The sequence below is a fragment of the Bradysia coprophila genome, unplaced genomic scaffold (genome assembly GCF_014529535.1).
Source record: "Bradysia coprophila strain Holo2 unplaced genomic scaffold, BU_Bcop_v1 contig_138, whole genome shotgun sequence".
In the NCBI taxonomy this organism is placed as follows: Eukaryota; Metazoa; Arthropoda; class Insecta; order Diptera; family Sciaridae; genus Bradysia; species Bradysia coprophila.
In genome coordinates, this window is record NW_023503409.1 from 9,196,985 (window position 1) to 9,217,741 (window position 20,757).

Consider the following 20,757-nt stretch of genomic DNA (forward strand, 5'->3'; position numbering starts at 1 on the left):
TCTCAATATCATAGCTGCCAAACAACTCGCATAATAGATTTGACTAGAATAACTTTCACAAACTTCGTCAATTGAGTCAAATTTTGATTCGATATAAGATAGATTTGTTTAATGTTTTGACCGTAGCACTGCTCCTAGCATAGAACATATTTTGATATTGATGAAATCAGAGCAGGCTCATTCTAGATATGTGACTTGTTTTGGTTGTATGAGTTAAAACATACAATAGGAGCAATGTTAAGCGGCGGCTCTCATCAGTCTAAAAATTTGACGCTTGTTAATTCACGCTGGGTTAGGGTATCCGGAAATTTTTCGTGAAAATTTGTGATTTCTGGTTGAAAAATGTCGGTCTACCCGAACCCAACCTGATCTATCCAGAAAATTTCGAGAAGAAGACTTTCAGGTTCGGGTCAGATTCGGATCGAACCATTTCGAAATCTAAAATTTCCTGTTCCAGATCAAGTTCGATTCGAGTCTACAGGTCAACCCGAACCCGTCCTAGCCTTAGTTCAGTGTTAATGCTAGAAGCAGTGCTGTGGTTTGACTTAATTAGCTGAACAAAGTTTTTCACTTCAACTTTAGCTGAAAAAAGATAGTTATCTGTGTATTGTATAATCCAAACAACTTCATGAATTATTTATGATACCGTCGAAGTTACTGAAAACTTCAAAAAGGGTGCACAAAAAAAAGAATCACAAAAATAAATGAATTCATCGTCTTGTCCAATAATAAAGCTTCGTATCATTTTGATAAGCGAAAATTACTTATTTGCATCGGTTTTGGTTGCTGTTGTTGTTGTTGCTTGATCCAACATAAATAAATAAAAAAAATCTTTACTCTCGATACTCGTTAATTATATTTCTGCAACGAAACTTACCACAAAAATATGGTTTTCGCTTCAAAAATAAATATAAAAAGAAAATTAAAATAACAGAGGCAACGTGCAATTACTTTGGCATTATTTATTGATCATTTTGAGTAAATTGTATTAATTTCTTGGTAATTAAAATAAATTGAAATTGTAATAGCTTTTTACTTACTTACTTACTTACTTACTCTTTATGTTGCACCATATATATATATATATATATATATATATATACCAACCATACACAATATAGTAAGTGTATTATCCATGATATGTGATGTATAATAGTTGTATAGTTGGGCTTAAACACACCATTTTCCAATTGTATAGAACGAGTTCTCTACGAAATTGATTTTAAAATAAAAATAACATTATAAATGTTGTATTTATCTGATGTAATCATGTGTTAATTGAGTTTAAAACATCTTGAATCGTGTCGTTACAGCACATTTATTGCTGCCTCCTCTATATAAAATGCGTTTACATTCGGATATCGGGAAATGTTTTATTTTCACTCGGTCTCGGTGTGTTTTTTTTCGTACCATTCATTGAAAGAATATCGATTTTGAACAGATTTATTGCGAAGGATTCGAGAAACATTTAATGATTATACGTTTATGACCGATTAGCTATAAAGAGATTTATTTGATAGTTTTATCAGTGTTAGTACGCTTCCAGGTGAAAACGTTTGCGACTATTTAAAGTGTTGGTGATAAAGAAGCAGACAAGTTACAGGGAGAGAAAATTGAAATTTGAAATGTTTTCTGATTTGGGAGTTGTTGTGGAGACCACTCCACATTTTACTACAACGTCGACAATACAAATCCAACTGTAAATCACATCCTAGCTTTTCTCTTCAGAACGTATAGGATTTACGGATGGTGCAAAGTATTGAGCATCAGCTTTACAATTCAGGATCCGAAGCTTAGCCGCATAAAGGCTAGCGCAAACTAAACCAGCTTTGAATTTTTTCTTCTTAGAGACAAGCATATGACCAGTCTATTACTTTTCCATCGATCAAAGTATTTTCAATCTGTTGATTTCAAATCTTGTACTTCAATTTCTTTAACATGCACTTTACTGTATGTATTATCACGACAGAGTAAAGTTAACCAGGCAGTAGCGCTGATTAGGCAGGAGCGCTGATTTGACAAGGACCTGAATAATCTAGTAGTTCAATTTTTTTTGCGAACAAAATTGTTCAATTTATGTCAGTGTTCATTTGAGTTCATTTTCATACAGTGCATTAGATCCCTTATTTGACGTTTGGAAAATACACCGCTCCTGCCTGGTTTATTTTACTCTGCCGTGGCATTATCCAGAGCTTGTTATTATTTTTGTCATCGTTATCGATAACAAATGAATAAAAGTATGTGACAGTTGAATAACCCGTTCATTCCACTTAAGCATAAAACTGTTTCACAAGCAGAAATTGTTACCTTTGAAAATGTTGGTTAATTCGGTTAATTTGGCGCATAAATCAAATGTTCCACCAGAGTTTTATTAACCAACAAAAGCCAAATTTTTTTTGATAAAACATCAATATTCTTGAAGGAACGAACGGAGCATTTAAATTTACTATTTTTTACATTGATAAAACAAATTGATAAAACTTGGTAAATGCGAAAAATTTTATGAACGACTGAATCAAAATGTTATAATTCGTCTCATAAAACACTGAACTCGTAGATTATTTACTAGAATGAGTATACACAACGTACAGTAGTTTCGATGCTGATAAATGCTCACAAGTATAAGCATTTTTAAGTGTGGCAACCAAAGCCTTTGTCGTTATCAATGAAGAGATTAATTGGGCAACTAATTTGCGTATTTGAGTAGTGCGCTTGAAATATTTTTTTTGTTTTGTTTTTGTTTTCACGGTTTTTTTTTTGCTTTATGTATCGGATGTACGATAACTAAGAGTTTCCTTGTTCGTTGAACTTAATTTAATTTTTGTTGTTTTGTTTACGGTCCATTTAAATTAACTAAAATTAATTTTCGTTATTTCCACATTTATTACAGAATGGTTTCGTTGAATGTGCCCCACCCGAAAATTGTCCATCCGTCGATGACTGTTATATGTTGGAAAAGAAGGACGGTTGCTGTGAAAAATGCAAAGGTAAATTGAAGCGACAGAACAAAAAAAAAACAATTTTTCGGTCCAATTTCAATCAACTTTTTAACCTTAGAACAATCTATTCGTAGACTGTATTTACGAGAAGGAGATGTATCCTAGTGGCGCAGAGTGGACCGTTTCTGGAGATCCATGCGCTAGCCTTAAATGTTTAGCTGGTGTGGTAACCGAAACGAATTTACAGTGCTATACTCCATGTAATTCGCCATTGCCACCACGACCAGGACAATGTTGTCCGACGTGTTTAGGTAAGTTATAAGAATTTTATTATTGAAAAGTGATTTGTTTATACGACATTTCGATGAAACAACAACGCCAGAAAAAACAAAATAAATTTCTCTTGTTCGAGTGTGATTACTTCTCACACGTAATTAAGTCTATGACTATGCAAACGTCAATTCAGTTAGATAACGCTATGTAACCACATAATATTGTCAAGCCCTGATTCATATTTTACGTCCAAGATAAGAAGTTCGCTTTGGTACTATTTCACATACTCAACCAAATCGTTCCAATAAGTCTTTTTTGTCAAGCTTAAAAATTGCTTTTTAACTCAAACACAAATACAATGCATCTTACTACGCGTCACTTCACCGTGTAGCAGTCGAAACGAATCGTGTAGGTATATATAAAATACAAGCGCGCCCTTCAGTCTATGAAATCCAGTAACGATTTTGCGTGGTTTTTCTTCTGCTTGTTATGTGCCTTATTCTTCAATTTATTTTATATTTCGAATATTTACACGAACCGTAACAAGAATATATGTATATTGAAATGACCGTCGTGTTCACAACGAGATGATGCACTTGAGACATCATCATTGCATTATTTTATTCAATTTTTCAATTATCCATAATCCATCAAGGGAAAAAAGCTCTTGCTAATAAAAGCTAACAATGTTTCACATCACGTTGTATCAGCATCGCTCATCTTATTGTTCGTTCACTTACGGGAGAGGAGCTCCCATTACCATTTGATTAAACTGAACCGATTAGATGTTGTGAACAATAACCTAACCCGAAACCTAACCTATCGACAGCAAGTCTATTAAAATTGAATTATAATTTAGTTCCGTCGAACGTTTTTTCTTTTCTTTTATTTTCGTTCTTTCCATTCATTCTCGTGATTTCTGCTATTTAATTCTTTCGTTTGGTTCTTCGCAGACTGCACACATAATAATTTTTATATTTGTTTTTAATTTTGTTACGGGTGGTCTAAATATTGTTCAAATTTATAGCTTGTTCGCATCGTAATACATATATGAATATATATGAGAGCTGGAATACAGAACACAATAAAAAAAATGAAAATAAAAATTTCTTAAATATCTTTGCCGGTTCGTACATATGTAGATACACAGAGGTTATTTGTTTGAACGAAAAATGATTAAGAAACATTTAATGATTCATTAAAGAAGAGGTATACCTAAATGGTTATACCTTTTTACTGTTTTTGTGTGTATCAAGATGCTCAGAAATGATAACCAAAATTTTGTACAAATTTTTCCCAACTCTCTCAAATACATCAATTATTTCCGTATCTTTTACTGAAATCAAATCTTTCCTCAATAATCCTATAACAAGACGATGATAGGCCATAAAAACACCGAAAAATAAAATATCGTCGAAAAAAAAAACATCAACCGAATGCTGTCCATTTAGGTTTACCAGAAGAACCAACAGAAAAAAAACGACCAACCATCTAAAGGAATACACAACACTTATCGCAAGGCAAGAGCTATTTTTGTTGTTTTTTTTTATTTTCATTCTTTTTTTGATTTTTTGAAGAAGTCTTAATTGATTGTAATAAACCCACAGAGAAGAAAGATGGTATCTCGTGAAGATCTTCTTTTAAATGTCCAGTCATTCATGAAAAACCTTTAAAAAAGAAGAAGAGGGAACTGAGTTAATTATGTTATTAAATTATTAATTTTTAAAGAAGGATTTTGTTGAACATGTCAGAAATTGTTCGCATGCCACCTATAGTTTGAACGATGAAATCTCTACTATGCGATCGTTAAGGTTGTTTTTAGGTGGCAGTTACTTTTGTGAAGATAAGGCGGTAAGAAATATATGGTTCCTTATTATACTACAGTGAGATGGTAATCATGGAATGCTTGGTTCGTTCTTAGAGGTTTTAGTTACCGAAGCTGTGAGATTAGTGTGATTGACATCGTAGAACTTCATGAATTTTTACCTTTTGTATTCACGCTGTAGCTAATAATTCGAATAATTTGCAATGACTGTGAGCCAATGCACCACAGTTTCTCAATCCACATAAAACACTTCGTACATTTTACGCACATTCTTACTGTAAAAACGAGCCATCAGAACAGTCGGAGCGTTTGCTGCGACTGAGCCCCGTACAAACCCGTATATCTATTGCGTACGTGACCCTAGTGCGTCTGTCACCCTACTTTGACCGTAAGCCTATGCGCCGGTTAAAGTAGTTAAAGTAAAATTATTATGTAATGTGTACATCTTAGAAATTGCACATAGCGCAATTACGAAGCCCCGTACGACGTTCCTTATAAATAAAACCAAAATTTCAAATAGCCCTAAAATTTTAATTTATTGAGTATAAATACACATAGGGCCTAGTATCGGCCTCAGTCCGAGGATCCAAATTTAATTTATTTTTCAACTACATTCTATTCGGCCTTTGATTACCTTCCAAATGAAACAAAAATTACGAAAAACGGATGAAATTTGCTCGAGTTATATGCAAAATACACATAGGGCCCTAGTAGCGGCCTTAGTCCAAGGACCCAAATTTAATTTTTTTTTCAACAACATTCTATTCGGTGTTCGATTACCTTCCAAATGAAACAAAAATTACGAAAAACGGATGAAATTTACTCGAGTTGTATGTAAAATACGCATAGGGCCCTAGTAGCGGCCTTAGTCCGAGGACCCAAATTTAATTTTTTTTTCAACAACATTCTATTCGGCCTTTGATTACCTTCCAAATGACACAAAAATTACGAAAAACGAATGAAATTTACTCGAGTTCAATGTAAAATAAACATAGGGCCCTAGCAGCTTTTCACTTCTAAGGCCCTAATTCACGGTCCACTCACCCGATTTTAAACGAGCCATCAGAACAGTCGGAGCGTTTGCTGCGACTGAGCCCCGTACAAACCCGTATATCTATTGCGTACGTGACCCTAGTGCGTCTGTCACCCTACTTTGACCGTAAGCCTATGCGCCGGTTAAAGTAGTTAAAGTAAAATTATTATGTAATGTGTACATCTTAGAAATTGCGCATAGCGCAATTACGAAGCCCCGTACGACGTTCCTTTCAAATAAAACAAAACTTTCAAATAGCCCTAAAATTTTAATTTATTGAGTATAAATACACATAGGCCTAGTATCGGCCTCAGTCCGAGGATCAATTTTTTTTTTCAACTACATTCTATTCGGCCTTTGATTACCTTCCAAATGAAACAAAAAATACGAAAAACGTATGAAATTTGCTCGAGTTATATGTAAAATACACATAGGGCCCCAGTAGCGGCCTTAGTCCGAGGACCCAAATTTAATTTTTTTTCAACAACATTCTATTCGGCCTTTGATTTCCTTCCAAATGAAACAAAAATTACGAAAAACGGATGAAATTTGCTCGAGTTATATGTAAAATACACATAGGGCCCTAGTAACGGCCTTAGTCCAAGGACCCAAATTTAATTTTTTTTTTCAACAACATTCTATTCGGTGTTCGATTATCTTTCAAATGAAACAAAAATTACGAAAAACTGATGAAATTTACTCGAGTTGTATGTAAAATACACATAGGGCCCTAGTAGCGGCCTTAGTCCGAGGACCCAAATTTAATTTTTTTTCAACAACATTCTATTCGGCCTTTGATTACCTTCCAAATGACACTAAAATTACGAAAAACGGATGAAATTTGCTCGAGTTATATGTAAAATACACATAGGGCCCTAGTAGCGGCCTTAGTCCAAGGACCAAAATTTTTTTTTTTTTCAACAACATTCTATTCGGCCTTTGATTTCCTTCCAAATGAAACAAAAATTACGAAAAACATATGAAATTTACTCGAGTTATATGTAAAATACACATAGGGCCCTAGTAGCTTTTCACTTCTAAGGCCCTAACTCACGGTCCACTCACCCGATTTTAAAAAACTTTTTTTTCCTGGATTGGTATTGACAATACCTATCATTTGCCGTGTCATTTACATTTCCATCGTTTATTTTGCCATAAATATCACCAAAAGACCTTAAATCACTTAGGTGGCCCTAACTCACGAAGGGCCGACCCGAATATGCCCATCTTCGAACTTAGCCTCACTATTTTGACTATCTTTCAGGAAAAAAAAAAAATTTGAAATCGGATTTGATTTACTCAAGATATCGACGTGACGGACAGACGGACAGACGGACAGACGGACAGACGGACAGACGGACAGACGGACAGACGGACAGACGGACAGACGGACAGACGGACAGACGGACAGACGGACAGACGGACAGACGGACAGACGGCCCAAATTTTTATTGCGGATTCGTCATCTATGAACATAGGCAAACACTTTGCCCTTACCGTCTGCTTCGAATTCCATCAATTACACACGGCATCGTAATCCTATAAGCCCCTTCGTACTTCGTACGGGGCTAAAAACTTTTTTTTCCTGGATTGGTATTAACAATACCTATCATTTGCCGTGTCATTTACATCGTTTATTTTGCCATAAATATCACCAAAAGACCTTAAATCACTTAGGTGGCCCTAACTCACGAAGGGCCGACCCAAATATGCCCATCTTCGAACTTAGCCTCACTATTTTGACTATCTTTCAGGGGAAATTTTTTTTTTTGAAATCGGATTTGATTTACTCAAGATATCGACGTGACGGACAGACGGACAGACGGACAGACGGCCCAAATTTTTATTGCGGATTCGTCATCTATGAACATAGGCAAACACTTTGCCCTTACCGTCTGCTTCGAATACCATCAATTACACACTGCATCGTAATCCTATAAGCCCCTTCGTACTTCGTACGGGGCTAAAAATGCGTTGAAATGGTTCACTCTATGTTAAACAAGAACCACACTTATGCTGTGGTTGTAAACTACATACAAATTACGACAGTCTAACTTATGTCCCTATTACTAAACACTAAAATTGTTACACCGTGACTCAATTAGTTAGTCAACATTTATCAGATCTAATTATGTAAGAGTGTTGTTGTGTGGAGAAAGACAATCCTTTTTTTCTAAATGACTAAGCGACACATCTGAACAAGGCTAACAATGTATAAATTGACGCTTTATTGAGAACGTAACACATCAATTTGTTTAAGAATTTCTGGTTTCGTTTGACGATGAGGATCAGATCGGTAAATAGATTAGAATAAATGAAAAACCATGAAATCTAAATTTCTCGGTAGATTTTTTTTATTATTTATTTTTTTAAACTAGACGGCATGACAACGGCGATATAATCGAATCCGAAACTATTCATCATGATACATACGAATACATTTGAAAGGATAATGGAAAAGAAAGTCCAATATTTCAGTGACTAATGCATAGAGGAAGTAAATAATTGAAGTTCGAAATTATGTGTTCTCTATTAAGGAGCGCTGGAATAGGAATGATTTATGTGTTTCTCGTCAATTTTTATTCTAAAAAAAGAATCTCTGTAATATTTCATTAAAAAGCTAATAGACGATGATTACTATGTTCAGTTCTGAACTACACGATCGTCTTCTTCTTCGTTTGGTTATGTTTTAGAACAAAATCATAAAATGAAAGCTTAATGGGAAATTAAATTGCTAGTCTAAATGAAATTCCATTGATTTCCCAGTCATTCTTCGGTGCAATTAAATGACAAGGCGCATACACACATCATCAAATCAAGTAAACTGGAAAAGTGTATTTTGCTTATGGATCAGAAATTGAATTCCAAAATGAATTCATAAAAAGATCATTAATTCCGATGGGAAAATTATATGTTTCGTAGTTTAAAAACAATAGGATTCGTGTGGTTTTTTTCTCTCTTATTTTCGTCTGCATTTTTCTGAATGTGTGGTTCGAATACCCAACAACGAAAAGGAAAAAAAAACGAACGAAAGAAAGAAGTCATTCATTTAAAGTGCATTCATTTATTTGTTCGTTTTTATTATTTGACCGACCTGTTGATCATTTTGTCAGGTTTTTTTTTTGTTCTGTTTATATTTGTTAAAGAAGGAAACTTAATTCACAGCATGCAGATGGAAGGAATTTCAATACCAGAGACATGAAGACATTTCGTGGCACTAAATAATATATTAGATTCGTTGAATTCTGCTTCTCATTTCTTTCCCGACCAACCGCGGTCACTGTAGACTCGGCTACTTCTTTCGATCTAACCATTTTCGAACTAATATGAAATCGGTGCTTCGTAAGTGCTATTTCATTAGCCCCATCGTTTACTTTTGTTGTCTTTGCAGATAACAGATGAATGAAAAGGTGATACAAATTAGATCCTTGTTTTACCCTAGATCAGTTCCCTTACTTTTCATTAAAAATTTGCTAAAGGACGACTAACTGCATGTCTTGTAGATAAAATTTGAGAGAACGAAAATAACCACCCAGAGTCGGTGTTTTTTTTTACTTAGTAGGAGGTTCAATCTAAACAATGAATGGCAACGTGAAAAAAGGTTTTCTTCGTCCGTTTTTTGTTTTTTTCGTTCGCACAACATGCAATATCGTGATACGATTCCATGCGAAATATATATCCAATTCAAATGTATGGATGCGAATAAAATACGAATAAACCGACGATGATGATAAAATTCCTGACATTTTTACTATCAATTACTAAAAGATAATTTATATATTTGACCATAAATTTTACAAGTTAAGTAAACCTTTCGTCGTTTCGGTTCATTTGGCTTAATATACAAGAACCTTTTTTTGCATAATTATATTTAAAACAAAAACGAAAAGAAATAAAAATAAAAAAAATGAAAAAGAAAAGAAAAATATGGCTCGGGATGGAGCACATATTATAAAGTTGTTAAAAGTTAAGAGAATGAACATAATTTACAATATTATTATGAATAAATTAGCGAAAAAATAAAATAAAATAAAATTCTTCAAGGATTCGAGTCGATCGTATGTATATATAAGCAACCGGCGAGCAGGTCTTTACGAAATTTGATGATGTTATTAAGTATGGTAGAGCAAATATTAATTTCTGTAACATATTGCCGAAAAATTAGAACTGAAAAGCGATAAAAAAATAATGAGAAATAAAGTTGTTGTAGTTATAGGCTCTGGCCGAGGCTCTGCCGCAAATTATATGCATTATTATAACGTTGATATAACTACAGATATGTTTGTTTATGCCAGCATTAAAGAAAAATCAATTTTTGGTTTTTGATATGGTCGCTCCTGTTGTTGCAGGAGAATTTTAGGACATCATCCGTTTTTAAAATGAAGAGATGTTGTAGTGAATTATTACATCGAGCAACATATGACGTTTAGCCGTTTAATTGTTAAACTTTTCATTTAATCGTCATGTCGAACTCGTAGCTACGTAACTTTTCATCAATTGTTGCATGTTTCAACTATTAGGTAATAGTATGTTACGTCACTGTTTGTAAATATTTGTTTAGGCAAGTGTGAGGTTGCGGAACGAGCCGAAGGCGAGTGTAGAAATCACACGTGCCTTAACAAGCATTTACAAGCAGTGACGTAAGACATTTTACATGTTTGTGGACGGTAAGTGCATTTTCCCGTGCATAAGCATGTAAAATATACTTTACTCACTAAGCTCCTCGGAAATGAGTTTTACGTGTTACGGCATGTTTCATTTTCATTTACATTGCCTACGTAAAGCATTGTACTTACGAGGTTCCAAGTTGTTATTTGAAAAGTGGGGAAAACAGTGGAAGATTGCTTGGCAAGGGCAATTAATGAAACTCCAATTGGTTTCTTTACCAACTTAGTATTAGAGGGAACAAGCAATATCTACAATATCTTAGAAAAGTTTGTTCTTTTTAACGAAATCCACATTTACTTGTGTTTCTGTTTGTGTTTTTACACATGGTGCACCGTATTTACTAAATCTAGTACTACGAGGCCAATACATTTTATGTGGATAATTTTTGCGAATTGAAGACATTACAATATATATCGTTCGACCACGGCTAGTCCATTCTCACTACACTTCCTTTTTTTCATGCTTAACAAAAGCTCACCAAACTTGATACGAAGAATAGAAATTTGGGTTACAGTTTATAGAAATGCTGGCCGCACTTTATTTAATGGTGTAACTCAGTTGGTTTCGAGATGCCAGAGATGCCAGCTAAGTGGAGCCCACAATGTTGTCTAACAATTTAATTAAACAAAAGAAAATGACCTACATCCACAGTGGATATTTTTCCACCACCGCCAGCGTGAAGTCTCGTATAGTCTTTTCGAAGCCTTTTAGCGGAAAAATATAAAAAGGATTTTACAAAGTGAGTTATTTATCAATATTTTATGACTGTAAAATGGGCTACGAATATTCTTTTTCGGTTGAACAATATCGTAATGTATTTTATAAATAAATAAGAAAAAAATGTTTTTTGTTTGTTATACACACACAGCACCATGTAACAATCGAAACGAAATGAACAACAATATCTAAAAATGAATTCCATTAAGAATTTTGGCATTTAAACGCAAACATTTCGATAAATATATTTTGTCCATGCGGACCAATAAATTAACTTTTGATTTAACGGACATTTTCTCCATTTTTATGAAGACAAATGTGTGTTGTTGTATTGATGCATTTCTGGTTGTTGTTTTATTTTTTCTTCTGTCGTTCGTATATTCTTATATGCTTTGTGTGTATTTTCGAGTTTTTCATGAATTTCCGCTCTCAAAAATGTTGTCATGAACAAGGGAAAAATTGTCACTTTAATTTACAATGTTTGGTTTATAGTCTCGGTCACATATCGAGATGACATACCGACATTTTTCGCTTTTTAGGTATCCACCAGTTAATGAAATGCAATTCGACGAATGAATATAATTTTTTAATAGATTTTGAGAAGCAATCAAACTTTTACCAAAACGAAAAAAAAGTATTTTTAAAAGATGAATACGATGAATGTGGTCGGACTGCTAGTTGGAATATTATTAAAAAATTAAATTAAATTGGATCCATGCTGTTGGTGAATCTTTGTCGAATAGTTGATTGAATTGAAAGCAAGGCATATATTGACCGCACGTACTTTATAATGGTTAAGGCCAGATTATGCCCACTTACATCTGTGCGATATATGCGGCTATAACTTGTCCTTAATCAAATTTTTTGCATTCTTCATGAGAAGGACGTCATGTCATATAAACGCTTGTTAGAAAGAATTGCCTCTTTTTCTCACTGTCTCTCTATCTTTTTGATATTTTAAAAGTTTCTTAGTTTAGACATGGATATAATCAAGCCATGTGTTAGTGTGTTTGTTAAAACAATAGAAATAGTAGATTTTACATCCATCACTAGGCGACAAGTGCTGGATGCGAAAGCTATTACTTCCCTTGTTTTAATCTTTGTAATAATATAAAAGAGAAACTGACCCGAAGATATAGTTTGGTGGCTCTTGTCTGTGGTTTGTAGGCCTATTTATAATAATTCCAAATATTCTCACTATGGAAGTACTACAAATCTCGTTCCAGAGACAACATAAAAAAAAATTTGATTTGTGATCATTAAAAATTGAAAGAGAATTTCCCATCGGGAAGTGCATAAAATTCTGTTCGATTATCTGTCCACTGCGGAACAATCTTCCCATTATAAAAGTCTGAATTATTATAAGACAAAGCCAAAATGCTTTCAATTGTACATTACACAAATATTTTTCACGATAATTTGTATTATCTCATTGGATTTTTATTTTTATTTTTGAATTCCACCCGAATCGATATTCTTTTCCATTCAGGTGGTCCATTATCTGACAAGTCTTTTAAGCGGTGCTCAAAAGCAAAAGATAAAATACAGGGAAAACGAAAAAAAGGCAAAAAAAACCGAACACAAATTATTAAGAATGAATAAATACCACTAGCGGTATATAGGGATATGTGCTTTGCTTATACATATATATAACTAACTATACTCTGGTACAGCATCAACAATCTTCTCCAAATCGATTCGCAGAATATATTTTGTGTACAATCGAACATTATATATATATATATATATATATATATATATATAATTCAAAGACAGCTTTATCGTTACATTGGATAAACAAACATTATGGACTAATGTAGTCATTAAATACAGATTTATGGTCTGAAAACTGTGTACAGACTTTTGTTAATTGTACTTTTAGTTCTATCGTGCATTTTGTTGGTTGGTTAAAATTTATGAAAAAGAAAGAATGAAATAAATTACTGTGTGTGTCTGTATGCCATGTAGCAGCGCAGATATTATAGAAGTTAAATTATACTGCAGAAATTGTGAAGCTAATAACTTTCATTTATGTATTACATGGAACATTTATTAGGGATGATTGGCTGCTATAGCTGAAGATATCGCTTTTTTGTGCTTCAATAACTCCAATCATAATTATTGATCAAAATAGCCGATGATTGCCGGAATTATAGTCTTTATGAGGAACAACAACTTTATTTACATTCATTCACTCGTTCATTCAGTTTTTTTTTCTCCTCTTTATCGTACGTCTATTTCGGATAGCCCACACAAAACTTTAGCATAGCAATAAAGAGGAAAACTCCGTATGATTATTACGTTGGCACGTGTATTCTTTGCTGAAAAAAAAATCAAATAAATTTTGTTTCTGCCGTTTCATCTCGTCGTGGCATATACATCTTGAAATAAAGCTGAAACAAAAAATTTGGCTGATTGCGAGTTTGCGATTCAGTCGACTGACCGAGGACGAGAAATCGATTTTTAGTAATCTTTTAACGACAACTAAGAAACCTTGGCTAGCAATGAAACCTTGCTTAGCTTTCCCTTCTATAACAATGCGATACGTTGAACAGAATATGCAATGATTGCATAGCAATACTAATCTCCGTTTTTCTAATGTTATTCGCAATACTGTCTGAAGTTACTTTTTTTTGGTAAAGAGACAACGTTCTGGACATTCTATTTCTTTAAGAAAAAATTTTCCCGGTTTCTGGTAAACTTTCGAATAAAATTCAAGAAAATCAGGATAAATACCCGAAGCTCCGATGGTTCACCAACTATTTTTCAAAGTCGGCGATTATCTGGAAAACATTTTCCCTAAAATAGGTTCAGTGGTGCAGAACATCCAGAAATGCCTGTTCTAGAAATAAAACTCAATTTTATAGATTGAGAGAGAGATGCTTACAGAGAGAGAAACATAGCATTAGTTGTAGATAGTCTATAGCATTGATCAAGTTCCATACTTACAATTTCTGTAACTTTTAATTACAGGATGTCAATTAAACGGTCAAACAGTACACGATGGACGTGAGGTGACGCTCAGTGAGGATCCATGTTTACGCTGCTCCTGTTCAAACAAGAGATTAACCTGCGTGAAAAAAGCCTGTCCAATTTTGCAATGTCCTCTGTCCAAACAAATAAAAGCGCCCGGTGAATGTTGTCCCCGATGCAAGGACAAACGATATATCACCAATTTTCCCGGAAATTGTATATTGGGAAATGGTTTTCATTCCGATGGTAAAAAGTTCAGTCCAGATCATTGCAGCATTTGTACATGTACCAATGGAACGAGTATTTGCCGTCGGAACACTTGTCCCGTGTTGGAATGTGCTCCGGAATATCAGAAAACTATACCGGGTGAATGTTGTCCTACTTGTCCGGCTATAGCCGAAGTACGATCAACATGCTCGCATAATGGAACGACGTATCAAGTAATTAATTTCGAAAAATTTTCGGCGATGAAGAAGTAGTTCAATTTGTTGGTTTGATTATTCACAGAACAATGAAACGTGGAATTTGGATTTGTGCAGATCGTGTCGCTGTCATTCGGGAGAGATTCGTTGCGCTCAGACGAAATGTCCTAAGCCAAAATGTCGGGCAAATGAAGTTCTTGTAACGCCAACCGATCAGTGTTGTTCCAGATGTGAAGAAAGTAAGTTTAATCGAATGTGAATCTTAAAACGATAAGACGACCATATTTACCGGTCGGTCTTAGCGATACGTTTTATCAACGACGATTACTCAATGTTTTTCATTTTTGTAAATTTGCAGCCGCTGGAATATGCTCACTATTCGGCTCGCACTACAAAACGTTCGACGGAAAATTCTTCAATTTCCATGGATCCTGTAAATACCAACTAACGGCCGATTGCTACAATCATACGTTTTCGATTCGCATCACAAACGATGGTCGCAAGACGAAAACATCATCGTGGGCAAAAACGGTCACGCTGAAATTCGGGGGCATCAAAGTGAATTTGGGTCAAAATTTGCGCGTCAAAGTGAATGGAACGAAAATCGATTTTCCGTTCAAAATGCCATCGTTATTGGACGTCGACAAGACCAGCGATGGTGTTACGGTTGTGACTAGCATCGGTGTTCAGTTGTATTGGGATCGAAATAATTTGTTGCAAGTACAAGTGCCTGCCGTGTATAAGAACGGTTTGTGTGGACTGTGTGGAAATTATAACAATGTGTGGCGTGACGATTTGATTTCGCGGCGCGGTATCAATTACACGGATGATGAGGTGTGGCGGTTCGCCAACTCGTGGAAAGTGGGTGGAAATAAGGCTTGCACCAGAAAAAACGATAATTTAGCTAAGTATCCGGTATGTAGGCACAAAAAGAGTTGGCTGATGTGTAAGTCATTGAAGGACATGGAATTGTTTGAGATGTGCGGCAATCGGCTGAATCCACAGAACTATTTCGAGTCGTGTAAGCAGGACATGTGCGAATGTCCGAACAATGGCAAGTGTTACTGTGATAGTTTCTCGGCGTATGCACATGAATGTGCACGGCTGGGTGTTAAATTGCCAAATAGTTGGAGAAAGGACACGGGCTGTGATATTGCCGAATCGACGGCAATATCGACGGCAGTTATTGTGGCGAAAAATCAGCAGGGTCTGAAGCGACATCGGAAGCGCATAAAACGACCGAACAAATTTTTCAGCAAACATGTTCCGAAAACATTTCTCGTACAGAAGCATCATGGTCGAACGCCACCGCCAATTCATTAGCACAGAAGATTCTATTTTTTTTAAATGATTTATTTGTTAGGTTTTTGTACATATGATTAACTGTGTTTGCATTATATTTATTTACAAAATTTATAATTTAGTTTTCGAGACATTTTTCTGATTGGGGAAAATGCGAAGCATTAGAATCATTATTTGCGAGCCAAATGAAATCTCTAATTTAAAACAAACAAAAAAAAAATAATTTAAAAAAATAAATGAAACAAAAAACGTAACTGCAGATGCGCATCCTTTACCATTCTAATTTAGGATTTATTGTGCGATTCGCATTAAGAGTATCTGTTATCGATAACGACGACAAGCTCTGGGTAATATGGTCCCTTATATAGTAAAATGCATGTTAAAAAAATTGAAGTACAAGATTTGAAATCAACCGATTAAAAATACTTTGATCAATACATGACGAGACTTCACATAGAGAAGATTTTAGTCCTTTTAATGACAGTATGGTTGAGATTTTGGGAGATGGGTGGTTTTCGTTTATATTTTTTTCGTGTTCCAGTGCTCTAACCTAAAAATCTGAAAAAATTCTTAAAAATTGTCTGTATAGAGGGTAACATCTGTGAATTTTTTCAGAATTTTTGGACTCCTTATTCAGGGTGAAAAAAATCATTCAAAAATTGTTTCAAAAAATTGGATGTGTTCTACCATTTTGAAAAATCTGACAAAATGATGTAAAACCAATCAATGGTCAAAATACCGAGTTAGTACTGTACCTCGAACGCATGAAAAAAAAATCGTCGAATTTTTCTCGGAATTTTTTCACACTTAAACAGGGGTCCAAAAAATCTGAAAAAAATCTCAAATGTTACTCGCCATACAGACATTTTTTGAGAATTTTTACGTCAACAGAGAAATAAACGAAAAACAAAATTCTTATTTTCGTCAATAACTCCATTTCGGAGTTTGACATTCAACCAAAATTAGTTGTAGGCAAAGACCTTTCAAATGATGTCGCCTTAGTTCCGTCGGGGACACTTTTGACATGCTAACCCTGCTAGGCCCTTTCAGTAGATTCGGTAAATGAATCTACCAAAATGGTATGCTACATATCGGAAGCTCAATGAAAAACGCAGCACAATTGTCAAATTAATCTTAGCAACGCAAAATTGTGCAAAATTTCCCTTCTGTTTCACCTCTGTTCAATTTTGAAATTACACCTCTATGGTAAATCCAATCTCCAGAGACACATCCCAATATTAACCGAGTTGCCAATTCCAAATTTTACATCATATATGCCAGGCTTACAACCGATACTCTATAATGTAAATTTACGTTTTAATATTTTTCGAATCACATTTCTCTATATGAAATACATGAAAAGAAAACAAACTTGGACCCAGTTCAATTAACAGTATTCATTAAGTTAAGCGTGTAAATTTATTTAAAATAAAACAAAAAGAAGAAAAAGAAAACAAAAACTTTGATGCTTGTTGGATAGTATAACCGTGTTACTTAATTAATTTATGAAAAGTGAAAAATTGTCTAGTAAAATTTATCCATAAAAAAGTGAAAGAAACTCCAGTTTAATGTAATATAATTTGTATAAGTATACACACAAGTGATCGTCAAACTTAACAACCCAATGCTGAGCACAACAATATTCCGACAATTCAACCGATATTCAAACAAAACAAAAAATAATTTAAAATTCAGATTTCATTGAGACATTTTCACGCCACTTTTTTCTTCCTATCGTTCCTTACGGCCAAGGAACTCACACTTCTGTCCTACAATGCATACAAATCTTAGTGCAAAGTGAAAGTGAAAGAGATGAACGATTTTCCATACGTTTAGTGTCTCAAAATCTTGCATCTCTTTTGGACTAGGTTTTTTGTAGGGCAGGGTTTAGGTTCCTTAGTTTATGAAAGTTTGTCGGGTAATTTATGATTCACAGAAAATTCTATAACCCAGGACGATCTTTACCTCCGATTCAAATATTGTACATAAGACAAATCAAACCGCTCAACGCTTCCGTTCTATTGGATATCGCTGTTGTCGTTGTTGTTGTGCTTTAAATTAAATTTACAAAGTTAAAAATGCATTTAATTTTTACAATTATACTATTAATCATACACATCCACATAATAGGCGTCATCACAACCAATATAATACTTATGTAATGCAGTATACCGTGCGGAATATACACTACACAGTCTAAGACAAAAGAAATTTACTGGTTTTTGTTAGTAGTAACTTAAGTATTTATTTTGTATAAATTCTTGTTCGATTGTAAGTGTAAAAAGAGAAGCCATAAAATTTATTGCAAAAAAAGGATGAATCTCATCGGAACTTAAAACCCTTGACGCGAATTTCAAATTCTCTTTTTTGAATTAAATTAAAAATTTTCAAACAATAAACTATAAAATGGTCAACCACAAAAAATTACTCCGCTGTTTTTTCGACCATACCTTGCTCTCAAAGTCAGAAATCTTAGATGCATGTAGCTGTAACCATTGCACGGATTTAAGAGCAAATTTGTAGCCTTCATTTAGGCGGAAAATTTTGGTTTTTTGATGATTTCTCTGAACTAAAATCATTTCTTGAAAAAGTAAAACTTTTAAAGGAAAAATTGGATTTGGCGTGATAGCTTACCTCACGTGGAGTCTCCAAGTTGAAGATTGTTAAAATTTATGTAATCTGCACAGAATTCTCCAAGTGGGATAAGTTATCATCCAATTTATCCCTAAAAGTAACACATTTTTGCATGCTTTAATGGTTTTACTTAAAAAAAAAGATTTTCGTGCAGAGAAATCATAAAAAAGGAATATTTTCCGCCTAAATATAGGCTACAAATTTGCAAAGGATACTGTTCTTAATATAAAATGTCCAACGCATGATATGGTTACGGAAAGATAAATTTAAATTGTAAAAAAATTGAGCCAAAATTTGGCAATGACATTCGTCGCACACCTTTAACTTAAAACAATGTATTTAACACTCAGAATTCCATTTTATTACTAACTTATTAAGAATTACTTACAGTTTAGTGGAAATTTTTTTCAAGCATCATGATGGTGATATTCCCATATAACTGTACCATTGGCAAATGTTTGATAGACATAACTTCCGAAATGCTACAATGATCGTTTAACGCAGGACAGGTTTAACCCGAAAATATGTTTTTCTCGTCGGGCTCTGGTATCTGAACTGACAAATTACCAAGTTCCTAGCCAAAATCGGGGACTTCGAGTAAACCTGACATGTTCCGAACATTATAGAAGCGGTTATTACAACTGATGCTTACATAAAATGTCCACTAAATTTCAACCAATCTCTCTATTTTCTACTGTACATAAATTGCTATAAAATACGAAAAGTTCGAAGCTAAACTCTAAATTTTAACTCAAAACTAAAACAGTAAGACAACCTTTTTGGAAGCGGCAAGTCATATTTGTTTGCGACAATAATGACGACAGTTGTAAGTGACAAGCACTAGCCTTTTTAAAATCAGACACTTTTTATTTGCACCAAAATGCACTTGCCGTTTGTAACCGGTTTTTAAAATTCGAATATGCAACGAAAGCACACAACATTTTTACAAACTAGTTTGGGTAGCTCGGGTGGATAGTATTATTTTTTAAGGAGAAACATATGAAATCTTGTGATTATATTTAAGTTAGGTTTGATTGAAATTACTTTCAGCCGTGCACGTTTACCGGAATTTCATTAAAATTCTGTTAATTGCTTCTACCGTTTTGAATTTATCCATTTTTAACTCCTACATACAAAGAAGTAACCAAATTCGATGCTGTCGAGTCTAAGCCATGTGGCGCATTTGACCGTTACAAATTTTTAATCAAACGAAGTGCTTAACGGCTTGATGCACAACATCAATGGATAACGTTTTTTTTTACTTATACTCAAAAGATTGACAGTTTTGTCATATTTAACCTGTTACAGACGGCTTTCATCTATTATCGACAACGACAACAAGAATAAACGATAAGCTCTGACTGATGCAGTCTTATATAGCAAAAAGCATGTTCAAAACAAATGAGGTAAAAGATTCCTGAAATGAATCTTAGAAAATCTTCAATCAAATGAAGTAATAGATCAGATAGTAAAGCTTTTATTATGATTGCCGTCTGTGACAGGTTAAGCAATTTGAATTAATTAGATAAGAAACTAAAGGACTCTGCCGTCTGAAAGCTTAACATTCACAGCACATTTCGAGTGGTATAAAAATGAAATGAAAAGAAAAATGTCACTTGCTTGTTTTCTATAGTACATTATAAAGCTTCCCGTGATAACCGTCTACTCTCACCAACTGACTAAAGTTTAATCAAACTCCCAATCAAATTATTCCTTCAGATCAACCGTTTTTTTTGTGTAAATAAAAATTGAAGTAAAATTTCAACGAAAGGAAGAAAAATATTTAACAAAAATATTCAAGAATTACAAATTTTTATCGAAGATTGAGTTTGAAAGATTCATTTGAAGAGAGAAGTGTAACGTTAATAAACAGCCAAAGCAAGAACTAAATAATTTAAAAAAGAAAAAAAAATGAAAAATTTAACTTATAAATGTATAGTCCAAAAATGTAAATTGTTAAAGAATAAAAAG

General features: G+C 34.0%; 1 protein-coding gene across 2 annotated transcripts in view; it reads left to right on the forward strand.

Moving 5' to 3' along the window:
• Positions 1-16,472, forward strand: part of LOC119073980 (BMP-binding endothelial regulator protein) — a 54,761-nt gene extending 38,289 nt beyond the window's left edge. The window contains exons 5-9 of one of the 2 annotated variants that reach the window (XM_037179890.1): positions 2,891-2,987; positions 3,058-3,250; positions 14,429-14,868; positions 14,936-15,089; positions 15,209-16,472. In XM_037179890.1, coding sequence (XP_037035785.1) covers positions 2,892-2,987; positions 3,058-3,250; positions 14,429-14,868; positions 14,936-15,089; positions 15,209-16,173 — 1,848 coding nt within the window. In that variant the 5' untranslated portion in view covers position 2,891 and the 3' untranslated portion in view covers positions 16,174-16,472. The remainder of the gene's footprint in view (positions 1-2,890; positions 2,988-3,057; positions 3,251-14,428; positions 14,869-14,935; positions 15,090-15,208) is intronic. The other variant, XM_037179889.1, reaches the window with a different exon arrangement.
• Positions 16,473-20,757: the final 4,285 nt, after the last annotated feature.